This window comes from Miscanthus floridulus, chromosome 1 (assembly GCF_019320115.1).
Source record: "Miscanthus floridulus cultivar M001 chromosome 1, ASM1932011v1, whole genome shotgun sequence".
NCBI classification, from domain to species: Eukaryota; Viridiplantae; Streptophyta; class Magnoliopsida; order Poales; family Poaceae; genus Miscanthus; species Miscanthus floridulus.
Window position 1 is genome coordinate 85,627,660 of NC_089580.1, and position 24,417 is coordinate 85,652,076.

The 24,417-nt window shown below is 51.2% G+C and overlaps 2 protein-coding genes across 2 annotated transcripts; one reads left to right on the top strand and one right to left on the bottom strand.

Moving 5' to 3' along the window:
- Positions 1–1,315: 1,315 nt before the first annotated feature.
- On the bottom strand, positions 1,316–1,618 carry LOC136459865 (uncharacterized). The gene has a single exon (XM_066459709.1). The coding sequence runs from the start codon at positions 1,616–1,618 to the stop codon at positions 1,316–1,318; it is 303 nt and encodes a 100-aa protein (XP_066315806.1).
- Positions 1,619–7,137: 5,519 nt separating this feature from the next.
- On the top strand, positions 7,138–8,669 carry LOC136488860 (uncharacterized). Its single transcript, XM_066485657.1, has 2 exons — positions 7,138–7,645; positions 7,779–8,669. Exons 1-2 carry the CDS (start codon positions 7,337–7,339, stop codon positions 8,340–8,342), a joined length of 873 nt encoding a protein of 290 aa, XP_066341754.1. The 5' UTR covers positions 7,138–7,336; the 3' UTR covers positions 8,343–8,669.
- Positions 8,670–24,417: the final 15,748 nt, after the last annotated feature.

Below are 24,417 nucleotides of genomic sequence, written 5' to 3' on the forward strand. Positions count from 1 at the left end.
GCTCGACGGCCCACTTGGCTATCCTGCCTGAGGCCTCCCGGTTATGAATTATCTCACCCAGGGGGAAAGATGACACTACAGTCATTGGGTGAGACTTGAAGTAGTGACGCAGCTTGCGCCGGGCCAAGACTATGGCGTAGACCAACTTCTGGACATGGGGGTAGCATGCTTTGGTCTCGGAGAGCACCTCGCTGATGAAATAAATAGGTCATTGCATGGGCAGAGCATGCCCCTCTTCCTGCCTCTCTACTACTATGGCAGCGCTGACCACTTGGGTCATTGCAGTGACGTAGAGTAAGAGGGCCTCGTCCCTGGTTGAGGGTACCAGGACAGGAGGATTTGCGAGCAGCACTTTGAGCCTGTCGAGGGCTTCTTCGACCTCGGGGGTCCAAGAAAAATGCTCGGATTTTCTCAAGAGTTGGTACAGAGATAAACCTTTTTCGCCGAGGCGTGAGATGAAGCGGCTCAGGGCCGCAAGGCATCCCATGACCCTCTGTACTCCCTTGAGGTCTCTGATTGGTCCCATGCTAGTTATGGCCAAGACTTTCTCTGGGTTGGCCTCAATGCCGCGTTTCGAGACTATGAACCCCAAGAGCATGCCTCGGGGGACCCCGAACACACACTTCTCGGGATTGAGCTTGATGCCCTTCTCTCTAAGGCATTTGAAGGTTATCCTCAAGTCATCGACGAGATCCTTGGCTTTTCTGGTCTTGACTATGATGTCGTCTATGTAGGCCTCGATGGTCCGCCCAATGTTGTCGCCAAAGACCTAGGTCATGCATCGCTGGTATGTGGCACCTACGTTTCTGAGGCCGAAAGGCATAGTCACATAGCAGTCCATGCCGAATGGTGTGATGAAAGAAGTCGCGAGCTGGTCTGACTCTTTCATCTTGATTTGATGGTAACCAGAATATGCATCAAGGAAAGATAGGGTCTCGCACCCTACAGTGGAATCAATGATTTGATCGATTCAGGGTAATGGAAAGGGAACTTTTGGACAGGCTTTGTTCAAACTGGTGTAGTCTATGCACATCCTCCATTTCCCATTTTTCTTCCTGACTAACACGGGGTTAGCCAACCACTCTGGGTGGGACACTTCTTTGATGAATACGGCCGCCAAGAGTTTCTGTATCTCCTCACCGATGGCCCTATGCTTTTCCTCGTCGAAGCGGCACAGGCGTTGCCTAGCCGGTCTAGATCTGGCCCAGATGTCCAGGGCATGCTCGGTGATCTCCCTCGATATGCCCGGCATGTCTGAGGGACTCCATGCGAATATATCGGCATTCGCATGGAGAAAGTCGACGAGCACGGCTTCCTATTTGATGTCGAGGGTGGCGCTGATCCTCAGCGCTCGGTCGTCGGGGCAGGCGGGGTCGACTGGGACGAGTTTGATGGCTTCCGCGGGCTCGAATGCCCCCGTGCGATGCTTGGAGTCAGGCGCCTCGCCACTGAGTTGGTCGACATGGGCGATGAGGGTCTTGGCCTCTACAAGAGCCTCAGCATACTCGATGCACTCAACGTCGCAGTCGTATGCATGTTCGTACGTGGACTCAAGCGTGATGATATCGCTGGGGCCTGGCATCTTGAGCTTGAGGTAGGTATAGTTGGGGACTGCCATGAACTTGGCGTAGCACGGCCACCCTAGGATGGCATGGTAGGCTCCCCCGAACCCGACTACCTCAAAGGTAAGGACTTCCTTGCGGTAGTTGGAGGGGGTGCCGAAGCAGATGGGAAGGTCGATGCGCCCGATGGGTCGCATGCGCTTCCCTGGCATGATGCCATGGAAGGGTGCGATGTTGCCTCGGAGCCTCGACCGGTCGATCTCCAAGAGCTCCAGGGTATTGACGTAGAGGATGTTGAGGCCGCTGCCTCTGTCCATCAACACCTTAGAGAGTCAAGTGTTGCCGATGATCGGGCCGACGACCAGTGGGTACTGCTCAGGATTCGGAACATGGTCAGGGTGGTCATCTTGATCGAAGGTGATTGCCTCCCGAGACCAGTCGAGGTACTAGAGGGTGGCCACCTTGATCGAGAAGACCTCTCGGCGTTCCCTCTTGCACTGCCATGCCATAAGGCACACCGAGGGTCCACCGAAGATCATGAAGGCGTTGCGTACCTTGAGGAACCCGTCGTCCTTGTCCTCGTCCCGGTCGCCGGCGCCCTTCTACTTGGCATCATCGTCGGGGAGCCCGAGCCTGGCGTAGTAATGTCGTAGCATGGAGCAATCCTCGAGGGCATGCTTGACCGGGCCTTGGTAGTAAAGGTAGGGTTTCTTAAGCATGTCGTCGAAAGGCCTAGGGCCTCTGGGGCCTCAGGGATTCTTGCGTTCTGTGGCCCCAACCAGATCGGCCTCTAGGACCTCCTGCTTCCCTAGGCGCCCCTTTTTCTTTCTCTTCGGGAGGTGGGAGGCCGAGGCCTCGGGGCCTCGTCCCTTCGCTTACCCTTGGTGTCACTGTCGGGGAAGATGGCTCCGACAGCCTCCTCACTCAAGGCGAAGTTGGTGGCGATGTCGAGGAGCACGGCAGCTGAGCGTGGCACGTTTCGACCTAACTCTCGAACCAAGTCTCGGCAGGTGGTGCCAGAGAGGAAAGCCTAGACGATCTTCGAGTCGCCGACGCTGGGCAACTTGGTGCACTGTTTGGAGAAGCGCTGGATGAAGTCTCGGAGAGACTCGTCTGGCTTCTAGTGACAGCTTTTAAGGTCCTAGGAGTTCCCAAGGCACACATATGTGCCTTGGAAGTTCCCAACGAAGATCCTAACCAAGTCGCGATAGTCGTGGATTTGTGAGGGAGGAAGGTGCTCGAGCCAGGCTCGCGCTGAGTCTGACAAGAGCAAGGGGAGGTTGTGGATGATGAGTAGGTCATCGTCCGCGCCACCTAGCTAGCAGGCCAGGCGGTAATCGGCAAGCCAGAGTTCAGGGTTGGTCTCGCTGCTGTACTTCGCGAGATTGGCTGGTTGCTGAAATCGGGCGGGGAAAAGAGCAGCGCGGATGGCCCTGCTGAAGACCTGAGGGCCTGGCGGTTCAGGGGAAGGACTACGGTCCAACTCGCTGTCATAGCAACCGCCTCGGTGCGGGTGGTAACCCCGAGCGGGCCCTTCATTATCGTGGCATCGTCGCCTGCTGACCACCTCATGGTCTCCCTACGCCTCACGTCGATGGCCGAGGCGGTCCAGAAGCACGGGGGCCCTGTGGGCTATTGGTGCTCGAGCGGGTTTGGGACGAACCGAGGCTTCCCTATCCTACCGAGGTAGGGCTATGGGCAAGTTCGAGGCGCCCCCATGCCATCGGGAGGCAGAACTTTCGGCCTGCTGTACCGCGGCAGTCTCTAGGAGATCCCGGAGCTCACCGTGGATCCGCCGCCCTTCCGTGGTAGAAGGCTCGGGCATTGTGCGGACCAGCATTGCCGCAGCTGCGATGTTCTGGCTAGCACGATTAAAGACTAGGGGTTGCTCACTTCCTTCGTCGTCATGGATGCGGTGATGCACATCACGGGCCCTTCGTCGGGCTCCTTCGCCTTCACCGCGACCTCGCTGCTCCTGTTCGAGAGAGTCTCAAAGCTATTGTAGAAGAAGTCGGTCTTGTTCGACCTTGGCCTGGAGCTCACGGAGTTGTTCCAGGTCTAGGCGTTGAGGTCGCGCAAGGGCGGGGTTCTCGTTTCGTGCGGCCGATAGGACAATGCGTGGAGGTGTGGTGGCGCCTGTACCTGGGCGAAGCGGGGAACGGCTACCTGCCCCCTCGTCCTCCTCGCCCGCCCTTGGCATCCCGAGCCCGACGTGGAAACACTCACGAGTGGGGTCGTAGGTGCCCTCGTCGTCGGAGTCAAAGTAGCCTAAGCAGTAGTCGCTTGCGGCCAAGAACTGGCACATAGCCCCAGGGTCGTGGAGTCTGGAGAAATCCACTCTGGCCCATGCCTCGTCCTCCTCCGAGGAGTCAGCGTGGGTGCTTAGGTCGAGAGTGAAGCACTGGCGGTGTTCTGAGGGATCCTTGTGAGTGGTAGCGTAAGCGTAGGCATAAAAGGCGGCGACATTTCTCAACCCAAAGGGGCATGGGGATGGTGCCGTCGCCAGACTCTACTCCGCCAGGATCGGCTCCTCAGGGAGTGGTGGAGCGGAGCTTGACGACTGGGCATCACCGCGTGCCACCGGCGATTTTCCTTTGTCTAAGCTCAGGCTAGACAGGTCCCCAGCCAGGGACCCTGTGCCAACAGCTGGTCATAGGATATCGGCGGGGAGCGGCGTGCCACCCCGGATTCACGTAGCGTCGAGGTGGTCTTGCTCGCATCATGCCTAGCGAGCACGGCGAGAGCGGCCGCCCGGGCATCGCCTGCGCCTGGGCTGCTGGTGCGTGATTTCATCGTCGGTTGGTGGGGCTCGAGGAGTGAGGAGTACCATGTCGTACTCATGCCCTAGAGACATGAACTCTAGGCTCCCAAACCAAACCACCGTGCCAAGACGCAATGGTTGTACAGGGTCTGCCATCCGGAACTTGCTGGGATGACGAAACTGACATGCAAAGTCCCCTACCTGGCGTGCCAACTATCGGTGTTTCGAACCGAGGGGTCCTCAACCAACCAGTAATGTGAACTGCGTGTCCCTAATCCAGGATGGTGATACAAAGAGACACAAGGTTTATACTGGTTCAGACAATCGATGCCCTACGTCCAGTCTAAGAGATCGATCTTGTATTCCTTGCACCGAAGTGCTTGTAGTAGGGGGTTACAAGCTAGGTGAGAGAGGGAGCTGATCCCAGGTCTCGGTGAGGTGTCGTGTGGGCCGTTTAAGATGTTGCTCTTAGGCGACTGGGATGTGTGCGTGTGTGTGTGTGTGTGTTCCCAGGTGTTCTTCTCCTTGAGTCCCCGTCTAAGTGGCCCAAGTCCTCTCCTTTTATAGTTGAAGGGAGGACAAGGACAGTACATGTGCTGACTATACGGCGTCGTGCCAACAGGGGCGGTGTGTCCAAGCCCTGTGGCCTGTTCCTATGGCGGCATGGTCGTCGGAGTGGTCCGTCCTTGGAGCACTGGGGCGACGTGCTGGTCACGTCTGACCCTGTGCGTCATGGGAGCCCCTGGGCTGCCTCAGAGTGGGTGCAGTGGTGAACATGCAAGCCGCTGTGGACGGACTGTGCGCGAGGCCGAGGCTTGGTCGGTGCCGAGGCTGCACCGCAGTGGGGGTCTCGGCGGGCACGAACCCCGAGATAGCCGAGACCTTGGTGCACAGTGCCGAGGCCCTAAGAGGGCGGCTGATCTGGTGCGCTGGCTTGGAGGCAGTGATGACCCGGGCCAAGTTGTCAGTGCGATGTTGTTTTTGAGGCGGGGATCTCGGGACACAGTCCAGTGTGGGCGCTGTTCGTGGGCACAGCGTCAGGATACAGTGACCGGTAATCCCCGCCGTGCCCTGTCTCAGCCGGTATGGGGCTGATGCGACCTCATGTCCCGTCGGCCATTCTGTGGTGTCGAGCCATCGTTCGGCTGAGATTGCGGGAGTGGTTGAAGTATTAATGGGACATGACGTACTGTCGGGAAGACCGGCCGAGGCGGGGGTGACGGACTATGGATAAGCTGGCCTCGCGCGATACAGAGAGTGAGGCCTCGCGCGAGACGGAGAGCGGAGCCTCGCGCGAGACGGAGATCGGACTCCTCGCCGAGGCCTTCCGAGGGAGGCCTTGCGCGATACGGAGGATGCACCCCCTGCCGAGGCCTTCCGTGAAGAGCCTCGCGCGAGACGAAGATTGCGTCAGGACGCCGAGACCTTCTGCGCGAGACTCGAGGCGAGGCGGAGAGCCTGGCGGGCTCGAATGTGGCGGGTGAGGGGTCCACGGCTTACCTTCTAGCTTTGTTTTTTGATGGGACTTAAGTGACCCCTTTGATGTTCGCTCGGGGTACCCCGTTCTAAGGTACCCGACATAGTGCTAGAGCAAAATTCACTTCACCATCTTATTAACTAATCATTTGTCTTAGTGTTGTTGTTGAAATTTTTAATAGGCTATTCACCTCCTTTAGCCATTAGGACCTTTCAGTGGTCAAAAAAGAAACATACACGTGGACCAATAATAATACGACACGTTGTCCAATAAAGAATCGACACGTGATCCAACAGCAACACGACTCGTGTGCCAATAGAAAACTGATATGTGGAACAACAGAGAACCTACACGTGGTCCAGTTAGAACCTAAAACGTGCGAGAACTAGAGATGGTCACATTGTGTAATAAGAAGGTGACACGTACCCGGACTATCACCAATGCAACCGGCTAAAGCATGTACACATGGAAAGCATCTCCAACTGGAAGCACCCACCAATGTGGCAACCCCCTGTCACGTATTCCAAAACAGTTTTATGACGTTCTGTTTTTTTGTCATAGATCAAGTCACTTCTATGACGATTTACGAAAATTGTCATAAAAGTTCAAATGTGACACGACTTATGTGACGAACTGTTTTTCGTCATAAATTCGTCATAGAACTGAAATTACGACGAATTTAGCTCATTCAGTGACGAAAGCTATTGGTTATAGAAGTGGATATTTCTAGTAGCGACAGGATGCCCCAAGCGAGCCGATGGATTCTATTTTTCTTCTCTTGTTGAGCCCACCAAAATCTATTTATCATGCTCCCGATATCATCACATAATGGCTTTATTAGATCAAAACACAACATAGCGGATGTTAGGATCCCCTGTGCAATTGCCTTAATCAAAATATCCTTACCAGCATGAGACAACAGTCTCTCTTTCCACCCTTGGATCCTCCTCTCCGTACACTGTCCTTCAAATATTTAAAAGTTTTCCTCTTAGAATAGCCCACGTACATATGGATAAACCAAGGTACCTTTCGCTTCTAGCTTCAGTTGGAATATCTAGAATTGCCGCGAAACTTTCCCTTGCTGTACTTCTGGTGTTTCTACTAAACATTGTAGATGATTTGGTTCATTTATAATTTGCCCCGAGTATTTCGCTTTTATTTATAACTTCGATTACTTTGCAAAAATTATTGGGTGTACAGTGTACACCCCGCCCCTGGCCACCTCGGACAGCATGCAGATAAGAACAGCCATGTTGGCCGCCACGCCATCGAACTGTCCACGTCGGCTTCCTCCGCTGCTTTAAAACCGGTCCCCTCCCCCTCGACCTCTTCCCCCCGCCCCCGGAATTCATTCGCACCCAAAAAAATCGAGCCGATCGAAAAAGATCAAAAAACCCTAACCGCTGCGATCGAATCGAATCATCCAAGGCCCGCAGCAGCCCGACGAGGCCATGTCTCAGGCAACCGCCGCCATCCCCTCCCAAGATCGCTTCCCCTGGTGATACAACTCGTGCGCTCATTTCTTTGCGTTGGGATATGAGGGCCGCTACGGCCGATCCGCCCACGGCTCCGGCGAGGTCGATGTTGAAGCGGCTGTTCGATCGCCAGCTCCTGCGGATCTCGCCAGCGGATCGTCTACCGTCGGCAGGGGCGGGGGAGAAGGATGAGGCGGAGCCGAGCTCCGTGTGCCTGGACGGCATGGTGCGCAGCTTCATGGAGGACGGCGTCGGCGGCGAGAAGGCGGGTCACGGCGGCCGGTACTGCAACTGTTTCCACGGAGGCGATAATTCTGACGACGAGGAGGACGACGAGGCGGCGGCCTCCGACGTCGCCGAGACGATCAAGGTAGTAGCCACTTGATTCCCTAAACACACACCTGATCGATTCTCTTCTTCTTTGAGAGAGAGAGAGAGAGAGACAGAGCGCGGCAAGTGATTTCTCTTCTAACCGTCTCGCTCGCGCCGCCGTGGTCGATCAGGGCCTCGTCCACTGCGCTACGCTTCGGGAGCGCAACCTCCTCGCCGACGTGTGCGCGCACCTGGAGCGGCACCGCGCGGCGGGTGCGCGCCGGCGCGACCTCCTCCGCCTGGTGGCCTCGTCGCTCCGCGCCGCGGGGCACGACGCCGCCGTGTGCGTCTCCCGATGGGACAAGTCCCCGTCGCACCCGGCCGGCGAGCACGCGTACATCGACGTGCTCCTCCCGGCGGCCTCCGACCGCGGCGCGCGCGAGCGCGTCCTGGTGGACGCGGACTTCCGGTCGGCGTTCGAGGTGGCGCGCCCCACCAAGGCGTACCGCGCCCTGCTGCAGTGCCTGCCGCCCGTGTTCGTGGGCAAGGACGACAGGCTCCGCCTCCTCGTCGCCGCCGCCGCCGACGCCGCCCGCGCCAGCCTCAAGAAGCGCGGCCTCCACCTCCCGCCCTGGCGCAAGCCCGAGTACATGCGCGCCAAGTGGCTCTCCCCCTACGACCGCGAGGCGCCGCCGGCCGACGCCGCCGCAGCGGGCGAGGAGGAACACGGGGAGGGACCCGGAACAACCGCGTGACGACAGGACGCTCTTGCAATTTTTGTCTTGGAGGAGGGTCTATCTGCAAAAGCTAGAAATCTCTTCAAATTTGCCGTTAACTTTTTTATGGGTGGTACGTAGTTTGGACTGCGATGTGAGAGAGGTTATTAGTACTGCGCGAAATGAAGGCGAGAGAGGTATGTAGTGTAGTGCTAGTTTTAGGAAGAGAAGTAATAGAAAATATCGGATTAGCATCCACTTTTGGTAATGATGTTTGTTTGTGTAGTCATGGAACTTGCCATGATATGATTTGATATTGTTACATACTAAAATCCCAGTGAAAATTGCCAGTTGTCGGCTGTGGAAGCTTGCGCGCTCTCGGATTCTCAGAGCACCGCACAAATTACAAACTGAGTTTACCTGGACAAGAAAAACAGTCTGTTCGTTTGGTCGTATTTAGCTTATAAACCATAGCTTATCAGTCAACAAACAATATTTTTTTCTCACACCAAACTAGCTAACAGTATTTTCAGCCATGACTTATAAGTCAAACAAGCCCAAACGAATCGGACGAAAGTAGAGTATTTCTTTCGTTTTTAACCGGAAGAGACTACATTTCTCTTGACTTTTAGCCTGCAATTTGCAGACTTAGCTTGGGGGATGTTGATTGAATCAGTCCGGTCTTATCAGCCTAGAAACCAACCAGCGAACAGGTCGACATCTTCTGGTTCTAACTGTTGTGAACGCAATGCTAACTGGATGCCTATATAGCAGTAAACAAACCCTGCCTGGCTGCCCATGAGATACTGTCTATTAGATTATAAAGGCCAATTGGGCGTTTGGAGAAGATGCAATTCTTCCGAATTCCAGATTAGGATGTCGAACTGTCGCCTGGCATATGCTCTGCAAGAAAAAATAATATTCTCCAACCTCTCTTGGTAGATAATAAATAAATGAGTAAATAAATGGAAGGAAAATCTAAGGGTGCGTTTAGATCCAAAAAATTTTGGATTTTGGCTCACTGTAGCATTTCGTTTGTATTTGGTAATTAGTGTCTAATTATGGACTAATTAGGTTCAAAAGTTTTGTCTCCCGATTTCTCGACCAACTATGTAATTAATTTTTTTTTCATCTACATTTAGTACTCCATGTATGTGCCGCAAGATTCGATGTGATAGTTACTATGCAAAATTTTTTGACAACTAAACGGGGTCTAAGGTGGTTGTACTGTGCAAGGCACCCAGACCCAGCCCAGGTGCCGGTTGTTGCAAGGTAGTAAGGGAGACAGCCGCAAGTGGCAAAATATTATCCCACGCCCATTCTGAAGGTTCCCTGTAGTACTATCTCTGAAACCGAGAAAGAAAAAACGTCTGTGGATCGGATGGGGTCCCAAACTTTTTATAAGTGCATGTTTAGTTCTAAAAGGTTTTTCAAAAAGTGCTACAGTAGCTATTATATCGAATTTTACGATACGTGTATGGAGCATTAAATGTAGACGGAAAAAAAACTAATTGCACAGTTTAGTTGAAAATTGCGAGACGAACATTTTGAGCCTAATTAGTCCACGATTGAACACTAATTGCTAAATAAAAACGAAAGTGCTACAGTAGCCAAATTCCCAAAATTCACGAACTAAACACGCACTAAATTTTGGTTAATGTTCGATTTGGGCGCCTAATCCAATCCAAGTGCCTGTTTAGTTGCACTTTATTTTGCAAAATTTTTCAAGATTTTCCGTCACATCGAATCTTTGGACGCATGCATAAAATATTAAATATAAATAAAAAATAAAACTAATTACACAGTTTAGACGAAATTCACGAGACAAATCTTTTAAGCCTAATTAGACTATGATTAAACACTAATTATTAAATAACAACGAATATACTACAATATCATTTCTCAAAAAATTTCGTAAACTAAACCAGACCCATCAAAAGATGGACTGCACTGCCACTGCCACTGCACAGGTAGGGCAGGTCGGGCCGGAGCAATAGGATGCCTGTACTACCTGGCCTACGATAGATTCTCTGCCTCTCCGCAGCTTGTGTGGAAGACGCCAAAATGGAGTTTTCGCCGGTTTCTCCCTCAGATTCAGAGGCAAATCGATGACCGTTGCCAGCCCCTCACATATACTATTTATATAAATCAGTTAATAGTACTTTTTTCTTACACAAATGAATCAGCAACGATATAAATCAGTCAACCAAATAGACTGATGGTCGGCGTATTCGGCTGTAGAAAGACGCAGCCTTCTACTGGTGCGGTTTGATATAGGGGGTGTTTGGTTATTGGGTCGCTCCTAAAATTTATGTCACATCAAATATTTATGTATTAATAAAGAACATTAAATATAGATTAATTACAAAACCAATTACATAGATGGAGGCTAATTTGTGAGACGATTTTTTAAGTCTAATTAATCCGCCATTAGCACATATTTACTATAGCACCACGTTGTCAAATCATGAACTAATTAGGGTTAAAAGATTCGTCTCGTAAATTAGTCGTAAGTTGTGTAATTAGTTTCGTAATTAATGTATATTTAATACTCTATGCATGTGTCTAAACATTCAATGTGACAGAAATTTGGCCCTGTTCGCTGGTCTGAAACTTGGCTGAAAAATACTGTTCCGGCTGATTTGTTGTAAGAGAAAAATACTGTTTGACTGGTTTAGTGAACAGTAACTTGAGTGGGAATCAGCCGCCTGGCTGAAAATTTCAGACCAGCGAACAGCCTCAAAACCAAACAGGGCCACGGTACAATTTGAGAGAAGCTGCAGCTGCCGATATTTCTCTCTTTTCCAGGCAAACTGGCAGAAGAAATTTCGAGAGTTTTCCTGTTGAAGCTTTGGGAGAGTTCATTCTACTCCTGACGCTGACGTGCTCTTTGAGAGAAATGATTTGTGGCTGAAATTAATTTTGTAGGATCCTCCGAGGGATTGTCTGGCGGCACTCAGTTCTGCTCAATCGAACAACAAAAAATTACACAGGTTATAGCGAAATCAGACGAGAATCACTCCTCAGTTTACATTGAAAGACAGCGAGCTAAGAGTCTATTTGATAGAGATCCCAGAGTACCTTCTAAGCTAAATTTAGGACAAACCTTGCTAAATAGTTTTTTTTTTGATGAGAAGAGATTCTATGCAAGTTCTATGAAGTGATTCTCTTAAATGAACTAGAAGGGTAGGAGCTATAAAAGAAATAACTTACTTATGCACGTAGTTATCATAACAAATCATAGAAAATCACTTTCAGTCAATGAATCATTTCTCTCGTAGAATCCCATAGAGAATCAGGAGCATGAGAGGCTCTACCAAAGAGGTCCTAAAAAAACCCACTTCTTGTTGTTTGTAAAACATACGGACTGTATCCTATAAGGAAAGGAGAAGGAGAAATCCTAATCCTAGTCCATTTATATGTGACCTTTTATCAAACTCTTAGGTCTTGGCAGGACTATATATACGTGGGAGTTCTGTGGTGTAATCACCAATATTGAGATGAATAAAGAATAATCTCTCTATCTTTTATGTCTATGTGTTCTACTTTTATCTACTGTGTTGATCATGAGAAACGGAGAGAAAAGGTTATAACCGCTAGCAACATGTTTTATAACCGTTCCCCGTTAATCCCACCAAAATCACTCCCCGTACTGCTGCTCTATCGTAATTACTCCATTAGAGAATAAGGAGATGAACGTAAGAACTGTAGAGATAAGATCTACCAAATAGATCCTAAGATAAAGTTTTTGTGCAGAAAGTGATCCTCTATGATTAGTAAAGCAAGACATGCTACCTTTTCAGCCTCTAGCCTTCTAGTTCATTGAGAGAAGAATTAATCAGCCTGTTTGTTTGTTGGTTTCAGCTAGGGTTTATTAGCCAACTAACAGTGTTTTTCTCTCACAACAAACCAGCATCAGTCGGGCTTATCAGTCCAGAAACCAATCAGCAAATAGGCTCAATGGCTCCGTTCGCTTCGTTGAAAAAACAAGCCAAAACATTATTCTGGCTGAAAAAACAAACTGAAAAGTACGGATCATAAGATAAACGAATAGGGCCATATAATCAATTTTATATACATAAATGTCTGATGAGCTCCTCCTAGCTAAACTCAGTATAGAAACTACCATGAAAGCTTTGCTGATCAGACGCTTTTGTAACAACTCTTACCAAGATGTTGGAGCAGGATACAAAATTGACCAAGGTATGGTATGAAACGAGCAAAAAAAATGATACACTAGTATTGAAGGTTGTTAGTGTCTTGATCCGTATTCTAAATTTTATAATATTTGACCTAGACAAAATTCCATAATATCTCGTTCCTAAATACTTAAAAAGAATAGATATAAATCGCTTTTCAAGTAACTCTATTGTGACGTAACACTAGTTAAAGTCAAGGAGAACTAAAAATAGTGTCAAGAATTACACTCAAGTGTAAAAAAGGTTAATTAAATCAATATTGTTAGCTCAAATCTTTACGGCTACAAATCAAATATATATATAATATCTTTTTCGCGACACGGTGGTGGTGTGGCTCACGACGACGAACGCATACGTGCCCTGCCCGGGCGGCTCCAGTGTAAGTCTCACCAGTCACACACGCGCGGGCGGGCCCGGGGCGTCGCGTGGGCACCACTGGCGTTACTGTTACACAATCAATGCATTATGCATGCTAGTAGTAGGAGTACTACTCCTACATTGCTATGCTACGGAATGAGGCTGCCCGGTGGCCCTGCGCCTCCTCCTGCTTCACTGCCCGTGTCTAATCATCACTGCGCCGTTGCTGCCGCTGCACCGTGCATGGGCAGTGCCGACCTGCCCCCCCCCCCCCCCCCCCCCCCCCCCCCGCCGCCGCTGCACACATCGCAGGTGTGCTCTAGTACTGCTACTCTACAGTGCCATGAACAAAGCGAAGGGACACCGTTTAAGGAAGGGGTCCATGCTGAAGATTGCACATGAATTTCGTAGAGTTACGTTTTCTTTGGATTGCATCAAGAAAAAGATACCGGATTCTTGTTCCTATGGCTTGAGTTACTCCTTTGGTCTGGAGGGATCGCCTGCAGTAGAAACATAGGAAAGTTTTTTTTTTATTTCATAGGAAAATATAGACAGGAACATACAGTCAACATCAAGCCTTTTTATTTTCTGTATTTTTTCAGTTCATTCAGCACATATTCCTACAAAATTTTTATGTTTTTCATTTCTCTGTTTTGCATATGTATTCCTATACTACTTTTGTGTTTTCATGCATTTTTTTAGGTTATGTGTTCTAAAGGGGCTTATTATTTCTACGTCACTGTCTACTTGTGCCCCGATCCTATGAGTCAAAAGGGCGAGTATTTCTATAGGAACCCAGGGGGCCTTATTCCTTTGCCCCAGTCCTGTGAACCAAATGGGTGAATAGTAACCATTTCTATAGGAATCCAATTCGTATGATTTTTTTTCTATGTTTCTCATGCGATCCAAAGGAGGCCTAATCTGCCTGAAAATTTGTAGGATTTCAAGTTTTTTATGGGCTGATGTAATAAATTTTATCAAAGCAGATCATTCTCTGTTGAAATAGATATTGGTCCAGGACTTTATTGCTTTGTACTTGTAGCAACTTGTCGGGAACCAATATTAGGATACCTGAAGAGGAGGAGCTAATGACCGTCAACAATGATTCATCCGCGCGATCAAGAGCGCGACTACACCGCTTGCCGTGTCACTCCTCGTCGGTCCACCGAGACCATGGGCCCCGCCTCAAGCTGATTCCCAAGGACTGGCTCCGCCTCGCCCGACGTCTAGGGGCAGACTCCGCCCCACCCGACCCCCGAGGGCTAGCTCCGCCTCGACCGACGTCCGAGGGCTGGCTCTACCTCGCCCGACGTCTGAGGGCAGACTCCGCCTTGCCCGACGTCCGGGGGCTGGCTACGCCTCGCCCGACGTCTAAGGGCAACGTCTAAGGGCAGACTCCGTCTCACCCAACGTCCGGGGGCTGGCTCCGCCTCGCCCGACGTCTAAGGGCAGACTCTGCCTCACCCAACGTCTGCGTGCTGGCTCCGCCTCGCCCGACGTCTAAGGGCAGACTCTACCTCACCCGACGTCCGGAGGCTGGCTCCGCCTCGCCCGATGTCTAAGGGCAGACTCTGCCTCACCCAACGTCTGCATGCTGGCTCTGCCTCGCCCGATGTCTAAGGGTAGACTCCGCCTCACCCGACATCCGGGGGCTGGCTCCGCCTCGCCCAACGTCTAAGGGCAGACTCTGCCTCACCCAACGTCTGCGTGCAGACTCCGTCTCGCCTGACGTCTGAGGGCAGACTCCGCCTCGCCCGACGTCCGGGGGCTAGCTCCGCCTCGCCCGACATCTGGGGCAAACTCCGCCTCGCCCGACGTCCGGGGGCTGGCTCTACCTCGCCCGACGTTCGAGGGTAGACTCCACATCGCCCGACGTCCAGGGGCTGTCTTCGCCTCACCCAACGACTGGGGGCTGGCTCTGCCTCGCTCGACCTCTGCGCGTTGCTCCTTCATAACTACGCGCGCAGATAAGGCAGGGCACTCAAGTCAACCGCAACATCGAGGACCATACCCTGCACGTCTGTAGGAAAGTACCATCGGGATATGACAAGACTGGCGCTTTAAGCCCTTCCAGGCATGTTAGAGCCCGAACAGTGTTGTAGGCGCCGACATTTGTCTTACAGTATTGTGGGCGCCACCATTTGCCCTTGGGCGCGGATCCTAACTAAAGAATACGACAACCACTATGTTCCAGGAGGAGACTCGCATCATCTACAGTGATGGACATGCGGTCACTGCACTGTCTGCTCCTCGTAGGGTCGTGGATCAACACCTTGGTCCATCACGCCGCCCGATGAGGCGGGATGGGACGTGACCACTTGCTGATCAAAGCCAAAACATGGCGTCATCAGTGAATAGATGCCCAGCATGGCCCTATCAGGATCAATGGACATGCGCTCGACATGGAGTTATCCCTGGCATCATCTGCCGTGTCAGGGAGGGCTCACTGAGAGGAAAAGGAAGACCTGATATCTTTAAAGGACCTCCTTAGCCTCTGGTTTTTCTTCTTTCTCCCATCTATAATCCCTGCTTCACCTTAGTCTATAAAAGGGAAGGTAGGGTGCCCCACTATGGGGACGGATCAATTGAACACACCACACATCACATTACACATAGCTGAGCAGCAATCAAGCTCTTAGCATCTATTCGACCTTTCCATTAGAGACTTGAGATCTTTCCCTCTCTCGCCCGTTTGTAACCCCTACTATGAACTTTTCATTGCAAATAACACAAGCAGTAGCCACGAACTAGATGTAGGGATATTCTGCCCGAACTAGTATAAACCTTGTATCTTTTTAGCACACCATCTAGACCAGATGCGCAATAACACAAATTTACTCGTTGGTGCTTACTCAAAACACCGATAGTTGGCATGCCAGGTAGAGGACCTTTGCGCGTTTCGACATTAACATCAGGCCATAGATGGCTAGCCACGATATCAGCTGGGTCTCGGGCATACACGTGCGCTTTGAGGACCTAGACTTCATCATCACAGTGGGAGGAGGGTTGGCATTGGCTTACACGGCTATCCAACCTCTCCCCTCCATCGACCTCGACTACAGGAGGCTTGAGCGCTAGCTCGGCGTCTTCCTAGGACCCTAGTCGTCTAGGGTGGATCCGTGCCGCCTCCCCTTCTCTGACGCCAACATCAAGGCATGGCTCGCCGAAGGGGAACCCCTCTCCCTAGAACACCTCATATGGAGCGCCCCAACAGTGCTTCCATTCGGTCTCCGCAACGCCATAGCAACCGTTAGCCACCTTGTGGCCCAATGCATGGTCCCACCTCCCACGAATGATGAATTCATGGGGGTGATCGAACATGTCACAAAATCTTTCCATGACCTCCTAGCAGAGGAGCCACAGTCGCCCTCTAGCTCTAACTCTAGCAGGAGAGGCCATCACCCCTCTCGTGAGTGCTTCATGATGGGTACCCTCGAGGGGCACGTCGAAAGCATCCACGAGGAGGAAGCTACCCTAACAAACGACCTTGACGATGAGTCCGAGAGGGCAACAACGGCCTCGCCATGCATACCGATGGAGCAGCTAAAAGCCCAACCCCGAGAGATCGAGGAAGCGCAAGTCCAGCTCGAGTAGGAATGACTATGGGCATGCCCGTGCCATGGCACATGACGTGAACCAGAGGATCATCATTGATGATGAAGCCCTCCCTTGCTTTGCTTGGACGAGCCAAAACATCACCGCCATGGCAGCCTTGCTCCATGGCCTTTAAGAAGCCACAACGCCCAAGGATCATCGGGCCCACCATGAGATTCGCATGCTGCTCGAGCGTGTGGCGGCGTAGCAGGCCAAAAGCTCATTGTCTCGATGACATGAGCTCGATGCTAGCCAGCGCACGCCCTCGAAGCGTCTAGGTAGGGACGCATCGGTCCACCAGAAAACACAAGGAAGTAGGCAACGCACCATGGTCCCAGTGCATTAGTGTCTTGTCTGCAACCGTGACACGCGTAACACCCTCAACAGCCGTAGATGCGCCTACGATGACCTGAGACAGGGAGCTAGACGTAGCTATCACCCTCGTTGTGGTGGACGATACGATAGTAGCGAAGACCGAAGCTCAATCCCCGGCCTACCGGGGCCTCAGGCCTTCAGCCAACACATCCACAACGCTGCCTTCCCACCAAGGTACCGACCATCAACCAATATCCTAAAGTACTATGGGGAAACAAATCTAGGACTATGGCTCAAAGACTATCGGCTTGCCTACCAAGCCGGTGGACGACCCGAGATAGGGAGCTAGACGTAGCTATCACCCTCATTGTGGTGGATGATACGACAGCAGCGAAGACCGAAGCCTGAAGCCCCAGCCTACCAGGGCCTCAGGCCTTTAGTCGACACATCCTCAACGCTGCCTTCCCGCCAAGGTACTGACCACCAACCAATATCCCAAAGTACTATGGGGAAATAAATCTAGGACTATGGCTCAAAGACTATCGGCTTGCCTGCCAAGCTGGTGGTGTGGATAATGATGATTTCATTATCCACAACCTTCCATTGTTCTTGGCCGATTTGGGCAGAACCTAGTTGGAACACCTTCCGTCCAATAGAATCCAAAGTTGGGCGGACCTGAAGGAGATCTTCATGGGAAACTTCCAGAGCACATACAAGCATCCTGGAAACCCATGGGACCTCAAGAACTATCGACAGAAGGCCGGAGAAACCCTCCGTGGGTACATTTGGTGCTTCTCCCAGTAATGCAACGAGCTCCCTAACATCGCCGACGCCAATGTTATAGGGGCTTTCCTATCTAGGACCACCTGCGAGTCCTTGGTTCACAAGCTAGAACATAAGGGCCCACAAACCACCAAGGAACTCCTAGATATCGTCACCAGCCATGCCTCAATGAAGAAGCAGTCGGAGCCATCTTTGATCACCTCAATGGCAAGGTGAGGCGAGATGAGGACGCCGACGAAGGCACCTCCAATCGTCCTGCCAAAAAGAAGAATAAGAAGCAGCAGCACGAGGGCTCGCTCATGGCCACCGCTGATCGGAGGGGTGGTCAGAAGCCCATGGAGGGCACTCCAAACCATTTCAAAAAACTATTCGAGGGGCCATGCCCAAACCATGCTTTCCCGATCAAGCATCTATACAAGGACTGTAGCCTCATGCGATGGTTCTTGTCTGGAGGCTCCAACAAAGAGGAGCACGGAAAGGACCCTGACCCCACCATGGACGATGCTGAGGAAAAGGACGATGGCTTTCTAACACCGGATGGCTGCCTTATGATCTTTAGAGGATCGGAGGCCTACGACTCCAAGCATCGCCAGAAGATTGCACGCCGCGAGGTCTATGCGACCGAAGTGGCCACACCCGCCTTCCTCTGGTGGTCAGAATCCACCATAACCTTCGACCGGACCAACCACCTGGAGAATGTCCCACAACCAGGGAGATATCCGCTCATGTTTGACTCGATCATCGGTACGAAGCTCCTCACCAAGGTACTGATGGATGGGGGCAGCGGCCTCAACATCCTATACGTCGAGACGCTCGATGCTAAGGACATCGACCATGCGTGTGTCTGGTCGACCAGAGCACCTTTCCACGGTGTCATGACTAGAAAGCAGGCCTTGCCACTTGGGTATCTCGATTTGCCCGTCACCTTTGGAGATCCGTCCAACTATAGGACGGAGATCCTCACCTTTGAAGTGGTTGGGTTCCATAGAACCTACCATGCCATCTTGGGCGACCATGCTACGTAAAGTTCATGGCCATCCCCAACTATACCTACCTCAAACTAAAGATGCCGGGCCTAGGTAGGATCATCACTATCGGCACCTCCTTTCAGCGCGCCTATGAGTACGAGGTTGAGTGCTACAATCACATCGCAGCAATCATTGCCTCTGTAGAGCTCGCGCCCCATAGAAAGGAGGTCACCAAAGAGCACCCGATCCTAAGCTGTCGGCCAGGTCCTTTGAGCCAATGGAAGACTCCAAGGAGGTCCTCATAGACCCTGGGAGCACCGAGGGCAAAACGGTGCACATTGGTACCACACTTTCCTCTGAATAGGAAAGCGCGCACATCAGCTTCCTCCATGCCAACAAAGACATCTTTGTGTGGAAACCCTTGGACATACCAGGCATTCCGAGGGAAGTCGCTGAGCATGCCTTGAAGATCTGCCTAGGCTCCAAGCCAGTGAAACAACACCTGCGTCACTTCAATGAGGGAAAATGCAGGACCATTGGTGAGGAGATCACAAAGCTTTTGGTGGCCGGATTCATCAAGGAAGTGTACCACCCAGAGTGGTTAGCCAATCCTATTCTTGTTCGAAAGAAGAGTGAGAAATGGAGGATGTGTGTTGACTATCTAGGTCTCAACAAAGCATGCCCAAAGGATCTATTTCCTTTGCCACATATAGACTTGATAGTTGACTCTACCTCGGGGTGCGAAATCCTCTGCTTTCTTGATGCATACTCTGGATACCATCAAATTGCGATGAAAGAGTCTGACTAGCTCACGACATCTTTCATCACCCCCTTCGGATCATTCTGCTACATCACAATGCCGTTCGGTCTGAAGAACACTGGGGCTACATACCAGCGTTATATGCTCAAGTGCTTTAGAGACCTCATCGGACGGACCATTGAGGCCTACGTTGATGACATTGTGGTCAAATCCAAATGGGCTGACCACCTGGTAGCTGATCTTGAGCAGACCTTTGCAAAACTCTGAGCAAATGACATCAAACTCAATCCCAAGAAGTGTGTTTTTAGGGTCCCATGGGGCATGCTGCTTGGTTTCATCGTCTTCGAGCATGGCATCGAAGCCAACCTAGAGAATATCGTAGCCATCACAAGGATGGGCCTGATTCAGAACATAAAGGGGGTACAGCGGGTTACAGGGTGCCTCACCGTGCTCAGTTGCTTCATCTCACACATTGGTGAATGAGGTCTCCCCCTTTATCAACTTCTAAATAAGGCCAGTCACTTTGAATGGACATCCGAGGCCTAGGAAGCACTTGACATGGTTAAACAGCTCCTGACAAAGGCCCCGATCCTAGTTCCTCCTACCGAGGGAGAACCCCTTTTGCTCTACATTGCGGCCACCACGCAAGTGGTCAGCGTCGCCCTAGTAGTGGAGTAGGAAGAAGAGGGGCACACCCTCAAAGTATAGCGCCCTGTGTACTTTATCAGCGAGGTCCTATCCGACTCGAAGACCCACTACCCCCAAATCCAGAAGCTTCTGTATGCTGTCCTCATCACTAGGAGAAAGTTACGCCACTACTTCGAGTCACATCCAGTGACGGTCATGACGTCCTTCCCCTTTGGCGAGGTCGTCCAAAACTAGGACGCCATGGGAAGAACCGCAAAATGGGCACTTGAGCTAATGGGTCAGAGCATTGCGTATGCCTCCTGGATGGCCATCAAGTCCCAGGTGTTGGCTAATTTTGTCATGGAATGGACTGAGGTCCAAATGCCATTGGCGGTCATCGATCAAGAGTATTGGACAATGTACTTTGACGAATCACTGATGAAGAAGGGCACCGACATGGGGCTGGTCTTCGTGTTGCCCCTCAGGGTACACATGAGGTACATGGTCCATCTCCATTTCCCCTCCTCTAACAATGTGGCCAAATATGAGGTGCTCATCAATGGCCTATGCATTGCCATCGAGTTGGGCGTCCGATGCCTCAATGTTCGAGGAGATTCCCAGCTGGTCATCGACTAGGTCATGAAGGAGTCAAACTGTTACAATGCTAAGATGACCATGTACTGCTGAGAAGTCTATCGGTTGGAGGACAAGTTTGATGGCCTCGAGCTCAACCACATCCCGAGGCGTCTCAATGAGGCGGCTGATGCGCTTGTGAAAACAACATCCAGTCAAGAGCCGGTGCCAACAGGCATCTTTGTCAGCGACCAGCACAAGCCCTCGGTTTGCTACGAGGAGTCAGAACATGGTGATGATGGTCCATCCAATCCTAGCCTAGGGGCTAACCAACCATCAGCTACATCTGGCTCTGAGGTCATGGAACTCAAAGAGGACCCAACAATAGAGCTCGACCGTCTGGTTGACTGAAGGACACTCTACCTCGACTATGTCCTCCATGACACACTACCGACATATAGGATGGAGGCTCGATGGCTCGCACGTCATGCCAAGTCCTTTGTTTTGTATAGGGCAAACTCTACAAGCGAAGGCACACTTGGATCCTGCAGCGCTGCATCCCCTTTGAATAGGGGAAGCATTTGCTGAGCGATATTCACGGTGGAGTCTATGGTCACCATGCTATGCCTAGAACCCTAGTCGGAAATGCATTCCGATAGGGCTTCTATTGGCCTACTGCGGTAGCTGATGCCAAGCAAATCGTACGCACCTGTGAAGGGTGCCAGTACTATGCTCGGTAGACTCACCTATGAGCCCAAGCACTCCAGACGATCCCCACACCTGGCCATTCATAGTCTGGGGACTTGATCTGGTTGGACCACTCAAAAAGGCACCCGGGGGCTACACCCACTTGCTTGTCACCATAGATAAGTTTACAAAGTGGATAGAAGCTTGATCGATTTCCACGATCAAATCCGAGTAGGACATACTGTTCTTCCTCGACATCATCCATTACTTTGGAGTCCCAAACTCCATCATCATAGACAATGGCATGCAGTTCACAGGCAAGAAATTTCTCCGATTTTGTGATGAACATCACATTCGTGTCGACTGGGCCTCCATAGCGCACCCCCAGACGAACGGATAGGTAGAATGTGCGAATGACATGGTCCTATAGGACCTCAAGCCTAGGATCTTCAACCGGTTGAACAAATTCGGTGCACGCTTGGTCGCTGAACTTCCTTCAGTACTCTAGAGCCTAAGGACAACCCCCAGTCGAGCCATCGGCTACACGCCTTTCTTCATGGTCTACAGTTCTAAGGTCATCCTCCCAACCGACCTTTACTATGGAGCGCCAAGGATCAGGGCATACGATGAATAGGGAGCCGAGGCATCCCATGAGGACACCATGGACCAGCTAGATGAAGTGCGTGATGTCACCCTCCTCCACTCGGCCAAGTACCAACAGGCGTTGCGACAGTACCACAGCCAACGAGTGTGGGGCCAAGACTTCAACGTCGGGGACCTAGTCCTCCTCCTCGTATAGAGCAACAAGGACCGCCACAAGCTCTCGCCGCCATGGGAGGGACCATATGTAGTTGTGGAGGTGCTTTGTCTAGGCTCCTACAAGCTCAAAAACATCGACGGCGAAATCTTCACCAATGCCTAGAACATCGAGCAGCTATGTCGCTTTTATCCCTAATAAATGCACACTTTTCCTTATCAGTTTTATTATCAAAACTCCCTGATCCTTCATGACATCCGACCCCAGCAAACAGCAGGGGGTCAAACCTCACTCGGGGGCTGATATGAGTACATTTATCCTGCAAACATTCTCTATGCCTACCCTGTTTTCTCATGATAAGTCCTAAGAGCTAGGTCTTCGGGAATAAGCTTTGAGTAAAACTAGGTGAACTGCGAGACACCTACACCCCAGTGGCTATGGCGCCTTTGCTCGCTAACATGATCAGAGCTAGCTCACCTACACTTCGAGCTTTTATGACCTTAACTATGGGAAGGGTCAGAATGCACTAAACCTCTTTTACAAAAAGAGGGAGAAGAGCTAAAAGGTGGTTCGCTATAATGAAGAGCTCATCCATTCTGCACAAATTGGACGCTTGGCTTGCGTAGGATGTTCTCATCCTCTATTTCCGTAGGGAAATCTTGTCTCGATAGGTAACATGAGTCAATCGGACGGCTTGGCCACCAACAAGAAGTGGATAAGGAGCAGATAGTATCGCACTCATATCTAGGGGAGCCGTTCTTACCATCGAGGTAAAACTAGTGCCCAGGTCGATCAGACGGCTCAAGACCGCTGCCGAAAGAAAAGCATCATCATTTACTTACTTTACATATTAATTTCATTACCGAGCCTCCTACCCTAGCAATGGCAGAGGGTCGGGAATTGCTCAGGGGCTGGCAAGGGTGTCTATTCGCTAGACATTCTCTTTGCCTAGCCCCTCCTTACGTTTAAAAAACTAGAGGCACGATGTGTGGGCACAAATTCTGAGTAAGCCTGGTCAGACCGCTAGGACCCTATGCCCCAGTGGCTACGGTGTTTTTTATCCACTAGCACGATCAGAGTCCTTGTCTTTGCACTCCAAACCTTAACCTCCACCTTCCTGAGAAGGATTTGGAGGGGCCTACCTATAGAATCTCCATCAAGGATAGGCTGTCAGGTTGCCCAAATCGATTGAACGGCTCGAGCCACTACCGAATGATAGTTATAGAAGAATGGGAGGCTCATGCAGGTTACACAGGTTCCATCATGAACATTAGACCCAGACCCCCGCACGAACATATCTGGTAAGATCTCCTAGAACCTGTTACTCGTGCCATCGAGGTAACATTACTGACCCCCACTATTTCTTTATATAATCATTCATACACTTATCTCATATATCCAAGCACTGCATATGCGATTGCTACATCACAACGCTTTGCGGCGTGTCATGAAGCAGTAGTCATCTCATTCGATATGAGCGGCAACTGACCGAGGTTCGAAGGCCAGCCCGCGAAGGGCTCGAGGCTGCCTCATGTCAAACAGAGCCAAGGGAGAAAAACCGAGATGAGCCCCAGCGGCCTTGCCCAAGCTCGCTCAGAAAAGGATAGGGACATCTCAACTTTTCTTGTTTGATTCTAACCTTGAGCCAAGCTCATAGAATCTCCATTGAGGAGAGGCCAACGGGCCACCCAAGCCTATCGAACGGCTTGAGGATCTACCGAGAGGCGGGTTAAGAAGTAGTGGAATGTCATATGAGGGCTCTACCGACCCCGTCAACAGATGATGGACCCGGATTCCACTCGGACATGCCTGTTAGTGAGCTCACCGAGCATGACACTTGAGCCATCGAGGCAAGTGTCATTAGCTCAGCCCCTCTAGTTGTGGAAACCAAGGATGGGGTGATGCATGAATCACAGCCGACCCCTACCGAACCCCACAGGGCTTGGGGGCTCGAGCCACCCGATCCTAGATCAAAAGACTGAGGGTCGAAGGCCAGCTCATGGAGGGCCCGAGGCCGCCATGTGTCGAACAAAGAGCTAGGGGGAAAACGTAGATGAACCTCAATGGCCCATGCCCGTCCTGCTTAGAAGCAAACAAAGTCATCTCAACATTCTCGTTCGATCCTAGCCTCTAGCCGAGCCCATAGAATCCCCATTGAGGGGGAATCTATTGGAAGGTAGGTTAAGGAGCAATGAAATGCCACAAGAGGGCTTTGTCGACCCCATCACAAGTGACAAAACTAGATTCCATTCGAACATACCCGTTAGCGAGCTCACCAAGCTTGTCACTAGAGCCACCGAGGCAAGTAACGTTAACTCAACCCCTCTAGTTGCAGAAACCGTGGATGGGGCGACAATCACAAAAACAAGCCAACCCTTGACTGAATCCCCACCACTTGTGGGGGCTCAAGGATGGATGGACTTGCAAGGAGACCTAATGCACAGTTGTAGAATGATAGCTAAGATCCTAGGGGGAGGGTATGTGCGAATACAAG